Below are 14,503 nucleotides of genomic sequence, written 5' to 3'. Positions count from 1 at the left end.
AGAGATGAACTCACATTAAACCAGAATTGGGGTGGGTGGAAGCCATGAAAAACTTGGAGAAGCTGTGACTAGTTGTTTCCATTTTAGAGAAAGTTCAACTGATGAAGGAATTGATTGAAAGCTACACAAGATCATGATGATAATTAAGCCTTCAAGTTTATAAATAACATTGTCCGATTCCAGCATTGTATTATTTTTTCTTTTTTAAGACAGCAATATTTATTACATGACCAAACTTTATGAACAATTAATACCCTTTGAAAATCGAAGGGAGAGCAGATCTGATTATTTATTATTATCAACTGCGTTATCATGACAGCTGTTAGGGGTGTGTTTTTTGGTGGCCAATTCAGGTCAAATAAGTTATAAATGTAATAGGTGGTTACTTGATAAGAATCGACCACAATAGGTGATCATTTGATGAGAATCAAACACAAGACCTATGGATAGGGGTGAATTCAGCCTAGTTTTTGCCCACCCTCAATTTTTTTTTTTAAATATAATATATATAATTTTTGGATTTTAGCCCACCCTAACAAAAATATAAATAGATAAAAATATTAATGTTCAATTAGTTTTTATTTTGGCTCACTCTAAGAGAAATTTTTAGATCTACTACTACTTATGGGAATCTAAAATCTTGTCATCCGACCACAACCAAGTGGTTAGCTTGGGGTGCGTTAACCCAAGCTAAACCCAAAAACCCAAACTAAACCAAGTGGTTTAATTCGAGTTTTAAGATACTAAAATGCAAAATTGAACTAAATTGGAGTGAATTAAAATTTAAGCGAATTGGTTTTTGATTTACTTTTCAACTCCAAAAACCTGAGCCAAATTGTATTAAGTATTTATTAAATAATATGATTATAACATGCACGAAGGAGCATCAAAGGGAGATAATAATTAATTAATAAGAATTAATTAACAATATGGATATCAATGGATATAAATATCTATATAATATTTTAGCAAGGTGGCTAAGCTTTTAATTTTAATTTGGATATGATAAACATATATTGAGACTTGACAAGTTAATTTATGGATAAAAATATTAATGATATTATTGGAAAGAGTAATTTAATATTCAACCAATAAGATATAAATAATCACTCAATTAAAAAAATGATAATAAGGATTTTATTAATTATTTCATTAAATTTGTTCACTAAAACAATATTTCAAACCTACCCAATCACTAAAACAATAAAAAGATCCTTAAAATGTTCATAAAAATATATATTTTTTATCCAACAAAATTAAAATAATATGTGTTTAAATCAGAGAAAATTAATTCTATATTATAATACTTTTTAATGATATAATATTTAAAAAATAATAATACAAAAGTTGCAAATAATAAAATTAAGAAAATAAAATAAAATATGTTAAACAAAATAAACATAAATTATAAAAGATGCAATTTCCTACTTTACCCGATTAGGCTAACAACAATTACCTTATGGATGAAGATGTCATGACTATACTCTAACATTTTATTTTAATTTGGGATTGTAATATTATTTATTTAAGCCTCTGGGTCTAAACTTACTTATACTAAAGCTAAGATCATTGTGTATAGCAATTCTCTGACTGGAAACTAAACCAGTTAACTAGTTAACAAAAACTGGTTAACTGTTAACTAGTTAACTGTTTTTGAGCCGATTTTCTCTTTTAACTTATTTTTTATTTTGATATTTTCCTAATTTAACTTATTTTTTTATTTTGAGAGGGAAGAGAAAAGTGAAAATCGGTGAGGATTGAGAAGAAATGTGTGTTTGTGTGAAAAAACAAAAAGAGAATAAATGTGCAAAGGGTGAAGAGTAAAGAGAAAATGATTTGCAGATTTAGGGTTTTTTTAATTTTAAAGTGAAAACCGATTTTATAAATCAGTTCCGATTAACTGGCTTTTAAATTTCTTTAAACCGGTAATTGAACCGAATTTCTGGTTTATGTATTAGTTTCCTTGAACTGAAGCCAAACTAATTTGGTTTGGTTTTTGTATTTTTTTGGACACCCTTAATCATAGCAATATAAATCATAATTCATATGAAGTCAAATACAGCAGAAGTGCTGATCTAAATTACATTCATCTAAAGCCAAAAATAGCTGAAGTGCCGTCAAATGCTTATTTTCTTGTACTTCCCTAATTTAGTAATTTTAATCAACTTCATCAACTCTTAATTTAGTTAAACTTCTCTGTCAAAAACCCAGCTGAATGAAATTGCAGGTGCTTGTGTAGCCCTAGCTAGAGCTCTCTCTTCCATTTTTCTCAGCCTTTCTGGTAATCCACAGACATAATCCTGAGCAATTTTTCCGTCACTTTTAAGCCCCTCAAGTTTCTCGATATTCCAAATACCCACAAAATGTTCCAAAACATTAATATAATCTGTGGTTGTGTACACTCCAATTCGCATTAAAACATTCGAAACATGATCGAACAACTGCTCATCTTTACCATCGTACATTGAATGGCCAGGCATGATCATTCTAATTCTCAACATGTCGGCAAACGCCACCATTGCTTCGGTAGGATCAAGCTCGAACAGCTTCTTGACAATCCTGCTATAAGCAGTTTCATGGCGCTTCTCATCGGAAGCGATTGTGCCACAGATTTGAGCTAGCTTTGAGTCTCCATGTTGCAGGGCAAGTTTGGCTGTGTTGCCGTGAGCTATAAATGTTGCTCTTTCTTGTACTGATGTATAAACAGAGAAATGATAAGGGTTGTCTCCAAAGCCAAAATCCTGTCAGAAAAAATAGGAAAAATAAAATTGCAAATTTACATAGTAACAAAGATAATTTTGATCTAATTTTGTAAAGGTGATAGGATCCCATTGAAAATTTCCAAATACTGATGTCTTAAAATTTTTAAAATCTAGACAGAGGTTTTACAAGAGAAAATGACATATTTATCAAACAGTACTATATCTTCATTTCTTTTCCCTTTTTATTAATACAATTTTTCTATTATTAGAAATTATGATTGTTTAATATATACTCAAATAATTTACAGCCCCCTGAAAAAAAAATTCTAGTTTCACCCTTGAACGGTGACAGGATCCCATCGAAAATTTTATAATGCTGACGTCCTGCAATTTTTAAAACCCACATGAAGTTTATACCAAAGAAAAAGACGCATTTTTTTGCATGGATCTTACCGTTCCTGAAGCAATCATATACTGAATAGTCTTCTCCACTTGTTTGATGTCAATTCTTCCTGAAAGATAGAGATACTTATTGAGAAGATCTCCATGGCGATTCTCTTCAGCACTCCAACCTCTACTCCAAATTGCCCATGGAGTGTCTTCTCTGCCGGTTTCATCACGATAAATTTCTGTGCTACTTACTCTTGACTGATACATTGGAAGGGCTTCTTCTGTGATCATATTGCCAACTATAGCAACCAAATAATCGTCAGGAATTTCCTTTTCTCTCTCCCTCAATTCTTTCACTTGTTCTACGAATCCGTCCGACGCCGAATCCGGTAGAAGATCTGCAGGCTGCCAGGATTTTTCAACTGGTTTTAGTAGAGGCAAAATGCTATCTCTTGCCCAACCCTCTGTGGATTTGAATAATTCAACCTTTTCTGGGGCCATGGATTTGGCACAGTACGGCTTCTTCATATCTTTTGTCTCTCTGAATTATTTGAAATGAAGAAACGAGAAAATTAGTCACCAACTTGTATATATAAACTTTGAAGGATTGATTAATTTCTTTATTCAATTAAAAACTCATGCTAGCAGAGAATCCTGCTCCTTTCTAGTCACGTTATCTTAATAAATGATAATATCAAGGGCCGAAGGGCGTAACTATAAGAGGGTTTGCCCGGGCTGTAGCTTGAGTGGCCCTTCAAAAGAATTGAAAACCTCTTTTTTCTTGTTCCTTTTTTCAAAAACAGGCATTATATTCACCATGTGAAATTAATATGTTCTTTATTAATCAAGAAAATTGTAGTTAGTATTATTCATAAGTATACTGTTAAAAATAAAATTTAACTAAGCATAGGCTAACCAAAAATCATGGCCACGCCCCTGAATAATACATGAAAATGATTAAAAAAAAAGTTGGAAAAAAATACAGATGAACTCACTTAGAACCAGAATTGAGGTGGGTGGAAGGCATGAAAAACTTGGAGAAGCTGCAAGGAGTATTTGCCATTTTTGGGAATGTTGCAAGTACTGAAGGAATTGATTGGAAGCTACACATGATCATGATGGTAAGACTTCAAGTTTATATGGAAAATAATGTGATTGACACAAGTTTTTCTTTGCTCTCTTCTCTATTTATAACTAGATTATATTACTGTAAATGTTTTAAGTTACATACCCAGTAATGTTACTGGGGCTTCTATAAGGGATAACCCTTATGTAACCTTACATAAATGGTCCCACCGACCCGATAACTGAGTTGTTTTCGGTTGTTATTTTGATGAGCACCTCTGGATTAAATTTATTTTCCAAGTTGATCTATTTTAGTAATCATTGATTTCATTTTATTTTTAAGTAGAACTCAGATCAAAAGAAATTCTTGCTCTTTTTGTATATAATGACGTCTTTATTTGTAAATAAAAAATCTTGCTCAACTTTTATTTTGTTTTAATTGATTATATGTATTGCAGTTTCTTAGAGAGAAGAAATTCAAACAGACGATTCCTCAAGTGAAGGTTGAAGATGGTGAAGAGATCAGTTATGAAATTGCGACAGCCGCGTTGAAGAGGGCAGTCAGATTGTTTACAGCTCATAGTGCAAAGAATTTAATCGGATGCTTGTTCTTAATGTTAAAATTCTTCTCGTAGAAAAATAATTTAATAGATAACATGGTCTAGTCCCATCATTTGGTTATTTTGATCAACATTTTGAAGACAGTAATATTTATTATATAAACCAAACTCTTGTCAGCTATTAAGACCTTTCACATAACAATATCAAGTACTATTTATAAGAAGAAAATATCTTTGTTATTAATTTCGTTCAACTATATTATGGTAACAAGAGTTTCATCTCTGGCCTTAAAAAAAAAATCGAAGTTAACTAGGTAGAACATAATTGTTTATAAATAACAAATGTTATATTTATAGTTTTGAGGTTTATAAACAAGAACGAACTTGTATAAGAACTTTTTCTTTTTTTTCATGTTTCTGATACTTCAACGTTGAACTAGAAAAATGAAATATGTTTTGTATTATCTCATTATAATTTAGTTTTTAGAATCAATGATACGATGAAACAAGTAATCTGTGAGATGAGTGGAATGGTTTACAAACTTTGGTTTTAAATGATTGCCAATGTGCTTACTGAAACGTTATAGAAAGTATTTAGAATCAAAAGAAACTTAAGACACACACAAATAACGATAAGTGTAAGGAGAAAGAACACCCGTGATTTATCCTAGTTTAGCCAAATTTGGGCTATGTCTAATAGAGTTAATATTATTGCAATATTTCATCACCTCTCTCATTGCAATTAATATATTTGTTATGAATTGTTATATCCCTCATACAAGAGAATAATATATTTATATACTATGTTAATTAAGAGAAACCTGACACTATTATGATTCTTATTTCTAAAACAAACCCTATTAGAAGTTCTAATTCATATCATTGAATATGCAAAGACTTATGCTCAATAAGGAGACACATATATAGCTTATCATGTTAAAGCTTCATTTGAATTTGTTTTCATCTTGCATCTTATGAAAGACATTATGACAGTCACTAATTTGCATTTGTTAAGGTTTGCAATATAAATCTCAAAATATTCTAAACGTCATCTAAAAATTGAGAGATGATGAATGTAATAGCTTGTTTAATAAGGTAAAGTCATTTTGTGAGGCACTAACATAGATATCCTAAACATGAGTGCTCCTTATGTTGCAAGAGGAGGTCAAGCCATCGTCAAGAAGAAAAAATATACAAAATTAAATAGTACTATGAACCGACCACCTATTAATTAAAATCCTAGTTCCATCATGTTACGCCTAAAAAGGTAGGGCTGATGTGGAGCCTCGTTAGTAGGGCCAGTCAGAGCTTAGAAAGGTTCTGTGCCGCCCAAGTGCAGCCACATCGCGCAATGGCGCAAGTGGCATGGTTCCTGTCAGCGCAGTAGGTAAGCGCCAGGCTTACGAGCGGTTGGGAATTACCCCTGTGTCCAAACCCTGCACAAGTCGAGGAAATCCCTCGGGCAGGTAACCAATTGGACACAAAAAAGGATTTGCACAGCACCTACCCACTTGCAGATTTTGTAATCACTACCTTGAACTCTCCCACTATAAATAGAAGTTTTCCCTCTCATTTGAAGGATTGGCTAATTTTACTCTGAAATAGCTTACTCTCTCTCTCTCTCTCTCTCTTTGAATTCTCTTTAAACTGTAACTTAGCTCACTAAACGCGACCTGACTTTATTCTCTTATTAATACAATAGCAGTGGACGTAGGATTCACTCTTTCAGCATTCGAACCACTTTAAATATTGCTTCTCATCCATTATTTAATTTGATATTCCCATATCACGTGTGACTTCTAAGTCCGCTTAGTATTTTACACATGCAAGTAGTTGGTGTCAAAATCAAGCGTCAATAGTCTGGCGCTAGAAGAGGGCTTGATTTAGTATCTTCTCTTCATCAGAAAATCTCTGACTAATCAGTCCCACCACAGCAAATGGCTCGCGGTTTCGAATCTGAACGAACCAATTATGGCAAGGAAGAGATCCCCTAGGTACAGGAGGACACTTCTCCCGAAGTGCCGCCAGTTCAACAGAATATCATGGAGGGTAATCCTTCAAGCTCGTGGCTCGATCCAACCGTCATGAGTTACCTGGAGAGGTTCAATAATACTCTCCAAACGGTCAGCCAAAGGCTAGATCGATTGGATAGGGTCATGCCACCTGAATCCAATGAGGCGGTGCCACCACCAAAAACGTCTGCAGGTCGCACGAAAGCGCAGAAAAGGGTGAAAAAATATCTCGCGCGCACTACAGCGTGTCAGAGAAAGGAAAAGCAAGTGGTGCAAAATGGACCAAAGGGCTTCAAGGAACCAGCGAACACCGATCACGGCCCGGGTAGAATACCCTTGGCATTGCGACTAGGCGATATGTTGCAGTCCCACGCCACGTTGCATGGGCAATCCCATAAACATGCAAGGCAGGGAGAATCTCAATATCGTCAAAATGACGACTTTGATCATCGTCGTGCAGGGATTCCCGTCATCCACGGGTTGGTTCATACCACTGCAGAGATTGGGAAGACTCCCTGAATCACTCAATGCCATCACACGACTCCAGCTAGCGTGTCTCAAGGTTTGTCGAAGCTTCTAGCCAAGGTGAGGAAAAATCCAATTTGCGATCTTTCCTCAATCGCAACCGTGAGCGTCGAACCCACGTTGCTAAAAGTGATCCCCAGGTAGCTCCACTGCCTCGGATTGAGGAACTACAGCGAGCTCTGGATCAGCTCAAGGCTCAGCAGAATGAGCAGGGGAAGGTCACAGAGGCGTCTCCCTTTTCTCCAGTAGTGTTAGCAGCCCTTCTCCCATCAAGATTCAAAATGCTCGACATGCGAGCATTCGATAGGAACTCTGATCTGCATGATCATTTATACAAGTTCAAGGACCTCATGGAACTCCACCAAGTCTCTGACTTGGCAAAATGTCGTTGCTTGGTAGTAACTCTAACTGCCCATGCCAAGCGCTAGTTCAGGTCGCTTCCAGCAGGATTAGTCAGCTCTTGGTCCCAAATGACCTCAACATTTCTAAGGCACTTCTAGGCGAACAGGAAGTTCTCAATATCGCTAAGCTATCTGAGCAATATACAGCAGGAAATGGATGAATCTCTCCAATCTTATATAAACAGGTTCTACAAGGAACTCCACAAAATGGCTCATACTCCTGAAGAGTTCGTTGAAACTCTCATAATTGCGGGAGTTCGCCCGCAGACAGATTTTTGAAAGTAGCTGCAATCCGAGGATAATGTTTCCCCCACTCGCTTCTACAACCTTATTGAAAAATACCTCCGCATTGAAAATTTTGTGGCCGCTCTTAATCGCCACGACCTCAGTCCTTCGAGCAATGCTCCCGACCGGGGCAAGAATATGAGGGTTGATCGCAGATGAGCTAATGACGATCAGCAGAAATGAAAGAAGCAGTGGTACGAGCTCAAGAAATCTTATGCCCTAATTCCTCATCGCGATCGCGACAAGAGTCAATACACTCCTCTGAATGCCTCAGTATCGGCTCTTCTGGATAAATTAGGAGAGGTCAGTTTGCTCGGAGAGCCCGAGCCTATGAAGAATCCCCCCTCAGCCAGAAATAATAAAAAGTATTGTCGCTATCATCAGGATAATGGGCATCACACCGATGAGTGTCGAGCTTTCAAGTAGGCAATTGAGGACCTCATTAAGCAGGGGCACTTCAAAGAGTATATCGATAGAAAAATCAAGAGGAACCAAGGAAGAAGCATCGTGGTCGCAAAGGCCACTACTACGTGGAGATCATCTTTGGAGGACCATATCTCGCGGGAAATTTTTTAGGTCCCAGGAAAGGTATGCTCGGGAAGCCCTTCATGACCCCATAAGTGTAATGAGTACAATGTTGCGACCTGCTAAGGTTCGCAAAGAGAAGGAAATCACCTTCTCCAAGAAAGATGTGGTGCAATTGCATCATCCCTATAGGATGCTCCCGTCATCGCGCCTGAAATAGGTCGGTGCGAGGTCCACAGGATGTTAGTGGACAATGGAAGCGCCATGAATATCTTATTTCAGCGAGCCTTCGAGAAGATGAAACTGGACGAGGCAGATTTGAAGCCTGCCTCTATCCCTTTTTATGGTTTCATCGGTTATCATTTGATTCCCAAAGGGACGATCTTACTCCCGGTCACGTTGGGAGAAACCGACGAGATGACCAAAATGACTAAATTTTTGGTAGTAAACTGTCTATCTATCTTCAATGGCATTTTGGGATGACCTCTATTACGAACCTTCAAGGCAGTCACCTCAATCTACCATCTAAAGATGAAGTTCCCCACCTCTATGGGGATAGGGGAAGTAAGCAGATCTCAATGCGCATCTCGCAACTGCTATGTAAGAGCAGTGCAGATAACGTTAAAGGGAAAAGGAATACCAGTTGGCATCCTTGAGCAGGCATGGCGATCAGCAGGATCGAGCCACAACCTAGCCTGGTTGAGGATAACATGGATCTTCGCATCTAGGAATGCCCTCACAGTGGACCGGTCAAGGACCTATCCTAGATGCCGATCGATCAAAGCGAGTCGACCCTAGTATTGAGAATCGGGAGTAATCTCAACCCTCAGCTCGCCAATGACTTAACAAGCTTCCCAAAAGAAAATGTCGATGTATTCGCATTGACTCATGCTAACATAATCGGGATCAGCCTGAATGTTATATGTCATACCCTGAATATTGATAGTGCAATCAAGGCAGTTCGCCAAAAGAAAAGAACGATGGACCAAGCGATATGCTACCTTGAAAATTGAGGTAGATAATCTCCTCTTGAACGGGTCCATCCGAGAGGCTCTTTACGAGAGCTAGGTTGTCAATCCGGTCTTAGTAAAGAAGTATAATGGCAAATGGCAGACCTGCCATCTCCGGCACGAGCTGTTGGGTTTTATGGACACCTACTCGGGATATAATCAGATTCTGATGTATACGTCAAATGAAGAGCATGCCTCCTTTGTTACAGATCGGGGGCTGTATTGCTATAAGGTTATGCCCTTCGGCCTGAAAAATGTTGGGATGACTTACCAACGGCTGGTTAACTGAATGTTTTCTGAGCAGATCAAAAAATCGATGAAAGTCTATGTCAATGACATGTTGGTCAAATTGCATGTCGCTTCAGATCACATAGCACTTCTTACTAAGATGTTCAATATACTCTAAAGGTACATAATGAAGCTCAATCCTCTCAAGCGTTCATTCAGAGTATCATCGGGAAAATTCCTAGGGTATATGGTTAACCAAAGGGGAATAGAAATCAACCTCGAGAAAACCCAAGCCCTCCTTGATATGAGAAGTCTGACCAACCAAAAACAGGTTCAGAGTCTCAATGAGAGAATAGCGGCTCTTAGTCGCTTCATATCAAAGGCAACAGATTGCTGCTTGCCATTTTTCAATATACTTAGGGCCAACAAAAAGTTCGAATAAACTCCGAACTGTGAACAAGTTTTTCAGAGCATAAAAGAGCACCTCGAAAAGCCACCTCTCCTGTCCAAGCCTCTCCCTCAAGAAATTCTTCTCCTATATTTGTCCGTCTCTCAGCATGTAGTCAGCGCAACTCTAATTCGAAAAAAAGCCGAGTCCAATGGCCGATATATTACACGAGCAGGCGACTGCTGGACGCTAAAATACGGTATCCAAAAATGGAGCGATTAGCTTATGGCCTACTGATCGCCTTTAGAAAGTTGCGACCTTATTTCCATGCCCATATAATCCATGTATTGCCCAACTATCTACTCAGGCAAGTCCTTTAGAAACTAAAGGCTTCGACTAAGTTGTTCAAGTGGACGATGGAACTGAGTCAGTTTGATCTGTAGTACAGACCAAAAGCAACCATTAAAGGGCAGGTTATTGTCGATTTCATTTTGGAGTTTTTGCACCAACCGATTCAGGAATCCGAGCAACAGGCCAGCGAAGTCACCTAGGAAACTGTTCAAAATTTATCGACATGGAGCCTCTATATCGATGGTTCCTCCAACAGGAAAAGGGTCAGGGCAGGCGTTCTCCTTCTTAGTCCCGAAGGGACTCGCATCCATGGTATTCTTCAGTTTGGATTCAAAGCTACCAACAACGAGGCCGAGTACGAAGCGTTTCTCGCTAGTCTGCAATTGGAAAAAGAGATGGGGTTAATCGCGATCAGTATTCACAGCAACTCCATGCTGATTGTCAATCCGATTTTGGGAGAATATCAAGCCAAGGAAGAAAACATGATCAGTTATCTGAAGAAAGCTAAGGTCACACTCGAGTCTTTCAAGAACTTCACGATCACGCAGATTCCTAGAGACAGTAATTCTGTTGTACATGTCTTGGCAAGAATAGCCTCGTCGTTGGACTCAGATGCACCAGAAAGTAATCCTATTTGGTACATAGAGATCCCTAGTATCAGCTCACCCGAACAGGTCGTGGCTACAATAGAGTCAGTTTCCTAGATGATCCCAGTTATTCAATATCTCTGAGATAGGACCTTGCCCAATGACAAGACTGAGACAAAAACCCTGCGCACCAGAGCTGTTTGTTACACACTCATAGGAGATCAGTTGTACAAGCGAGGGTTTAACGCCTCTCTCATCCTATGTGTAACCGATGAGGAAGCAGACTATATCATGAGGGAGATACATGAAGGGATCTGAGGTAATCACACTGTCGCGTGATCCCTCGCTAACAAAGTTGTTCGTCAAGCATACTGCTAGCCCCTACTTCAAGAAGACATCTTCAATTTTGTAAAAAATTGTAACAAGTGCCAACGGTTCGCGAATATACCGCAAGCTCATTTCCACCAACTGATAACCATGACCAGCCCCTAGCCATTCTCCATGTGGGGAATTGATCTTATTGGACCCATGCCAACCAAAAAGGGAGGGGTTGTAACACCTTCTGAAAACTAGTATAATGCATGCAATTAACAATGGAAAATTGGGCCCAAAAGTTTCTTTTCATTACAATTCACATGTCTTTTATACACAAAAGTTACTGTTTACAAAAGTGCATTTCAAAAGACAAAATAGGGGAACAGTGTAGCTATTGCTCCTCGCGCGCCGACGCCCCTCCAACCGAATCATCACCTAGAACCTGCATCCACAAAGGAAAATAACGGGGTGAGCACAAATAATGCTCAGTAATAAAACACTCTAACTGTCTGTCCCCGTTGTGATTCTCAATTCTTTCCTTCTAATTCTGTTCTATTTCTTTCTAATAACATCATGACCTCATCTTACCGGAGGTACGGCCGAATGGCGTTCACACAGCACCATTTCACTCTCTATGGCTATCGGTGGAATTCACACAGTACCAACCCTATCTTAGTGACTACCGAGTGAGGATCACAAAGCACCAACTCGGTTCCTCCTAACTATCGGGTGGGAATCACCTAGCACCTACCCGTTTCTCATGAATTTTGGGTAATGATACCAAGCATTTACCCATCTCTAGTCACTATCGGTGATGATCACAAAGCATCACCCCGCTTCTACTAGCCATTGGATGATGATCACAAAGCATCAACCTACTATCTCTTAACTATCGGGTAGTGGTCACAAAGCATCTACCCATTTCTATTACCTTGGGTGACGATCACTAAGCATCGACCCATCTCTCTAAGCTATTCGGATGATGATCACAAAGCATCAATCCGATTCCCATAAGTCGGTGATGATCACAAAAGCATCATCCCAACTATACTACTCTTCTAACTCATTCTATTGTAGCAGTTTCAATGCTCTCTACCCTTAGAGTAATTTACCCAACTCGCCTACTCATAGGGTATTTCTATACACAAAGTTTTCCACCTTCTGGTCACTTTTCAATCATAAGAACATGCACATGGAGATTCATCTCTACTAATGCACTTGTGAAATGCCACATCAATGTTGCAAGAATTAAGGTTCTTACTACCACTCAACCTCTATTAGGCATTTCATCAAACAACTCATGTGCACTAAAACTATCTCATAGTCTTGAATCTAAAACTTTTCCTAACCATCCAAAATGGGGAAAACCCCTTCACAAAGCCACAAAACCTCCATAGAAAACACTTCCAAAAGGGTTCATAATCCCCCTTAAATTTCATCTCAACTACCTTGCCAAACCAACACTCATTTCTCAAATTTGCAAGGTAAAACATTCACCATAGAAATTCCATTTAATACTCCATACATGGCATATTACATGCACATCACATACATACACCATTTCTATCAAAACCCTAATCAAGAAATTTCATGAATCTCAACTTGGGTTGGGTTTTACTTACTTGCTATGGAGAGACTTCACCAAATCCTCTTTCCACTTGGTTTCTTGACTTTCTCTCTACTCTAACCAAAAGAATGAAAACCCTCAAATTTCAATATGGGTTAAAACTCCCAAATCACACACATAAGTAGAGATTCTTACCTTAGAAAGCCTTAGGTTGCTTTTTATACCCCCAAATCACTTCAAAATCCCTTGGAAAACCTTGATCAAGAGAGAAGAGAAGTTGAGAGGAAGAAGAATGGAGTGCTGCTTGAGGAGAAGAAATGAGGGTTTTGTTAATTCAACCCTTTTAATGAAATGTATAACAAAGCATTCCCATTTTGCCCTTACTCTCTTTGGAAATTCCATCCATATCCTTTGATTCTTACAACTCACTCCCATCTCCACTACTCTCCAAGAAAAATCCTTACAATTCACTCCCCACTTTTCCTACTAATTAGGGGTAGAAAGGTCAAATTGCCCTTGGGGAAGAAAATATCTAAAACTCAACCAACATAAAATCGGCCCTCGCCGCGGCGAAGAAACCTTGTGCGCCGCGGCGAAACTGTCCGAGAGTTTCGCCCTTGTCTCAACACATCTTCGCCGCGGCGAAGACTCTTCTTCGCCCCGCGAAGCTTGGTTCACTAAGATTCTTCTATTTTCACCCAATTTCAGGGCAACAATCAACATAACATTCAAACAAACAAATATAACAAACACCAACTCGATTAAGGGCCGAAAGAGGAAACAATAACAACGTACCTCAGCGGGCGTTACAATCTTCCCCCTTAAAGAATTTCGTCCCGAAATTCAACAAATAACTCTGGGAAACGATTCTGCATGTCCCGTTCACTTCCCAAGTGGCTTCTTCCACTTTGTGATTCCTCCAAAGGACCTTCACTAGCGAACATTCTTTTCCGAAGTTCTTTAACCCTTCGATCCAAAATCTGAACTGACAGTTCTTCAAATACTAGATTCTCTTTTACTTCACGCTTCTACGCTCAGGATGTGGAGGGGATCACTTAATACTTCCGTAGCATCGAGACATGAAAGACATCGTGCACCCTATCCAGCTAGGTGGTAGTGCCAATCTATAGCCACTCTTCCCACTTTGCAAGATCTCAAAGGACCTACTACCTCGGTGCTAACTTCCCTTGTGTTCCGAAGCGCATGACTCGTTTGTAAGGGGAAACTTTCAGAAACACTTTGTAACCCACTTGGAATTCCACTCTTCCTCTTCAAGTCGGCATAACTCTTCTGTCGATCTTGGGCTTGTTTCATTCTACTTTGGATCACCTTCACATCTTCTACTTTTCTGAGTCATCTCTGCCCAAGGCGGTACTCAACTCATCTCTCTCTCACTTCATCCCAATGAAGCGGAGACCTACATCGTCTACCATACAAGCCTCGTAAGGCGCCATCTAATTGTAGACTGATAACTGTTGTTGTAGGCATCACTAATGGTAACATCTCATCCCAGGATACTCTGTATCCATGCAACAGCGCTCAACATATCCTCGAACACCTATTCGTTCTCTCGGTTTGGCCATCTTCTAGTA

At 38.8% G+C, this 14,503-nt stretch overlaps 1 protein-coding gene across 1 annotated transcript; it reads right to left on the bottom strand.

The window, feature by feature from the left end:
- Positions 1–2,105: 2,105 nt before the first annotated feature.
- On the bottom strand, positions 2,106–4,232 carry LOC116140292 (stearoyl-[acyl-carrier-protein] 9-desaturase, chloroplastic-like). Its single transcript, XM_031425939.1, has 3 exons — positions 4,088–4,232; positions 3,156–3,633; positions 2,106–2,741 (listed from the first exon to the last, which is right to left on the bottom strand). The coding sequence occupies exons 1-3, from the start codon at positions 4,207–4,209 to the stop codon at positions 2,187–2,189; spliced, it is 1,155 nt and encodes a 384-aa protein (XP_031281799.1). The 5' UTR covers positions 4,210–4,232; the 3' UTR covers positions 2,106–2,186.
- Between the last annotated feature and the right edge of the window lie 10,271 nt (positions 4,233–14,503).

The sequence above is a fragment of the Pistacia vera genome, unplaced genomic scaffold (assembly GCF_008641045.1).
Source record: "Pistacia vera cultivar Batoury unplaced genomic scaffold, PisVer_v2 Contig368, whole genome shotgun sequence".
In the NCBI taxonomy this organism is placed as follows: domain Eukaryota; kingdom Viridiplantae; phylum Streptophyta; class Magnoliopsida; order Sapindales; family Anacardiaceae; genus Pistacia; species Pistacia vera.
Note: the sequence above shows the minus strand (reverse complement) of the source record. Positions and strands in the feature narration are given on the sequence as shown.

What these genes read in the sequence shown, in the direction of transcription:
- LOC116140292 (XM_031425939.1), bottom strand. Translation starts at nt 4,209, where the DNA reads ATGATCATGTGTAGCTTCCAATCAATTCCTTCAGTACTTGCAACATTC. An exon ending in CACCTCAATTCTGGTTCTAA is followed by an intron (nt 3,634 to 4,087) that starts GTGAGTTCATCT and finishes CAAATAATTCAG; the next exon opens with AGAGACAAAAGATATGAAGA. An exon ending in ATATGATTGCTTCAGGAACG is followed by an intron (nt 2,742 to 3,155) that starts GTAAGATCCATG and finishes TTTTTCTGACAG; the next exon opens with GATTTTGGCTTTGGAGACAA.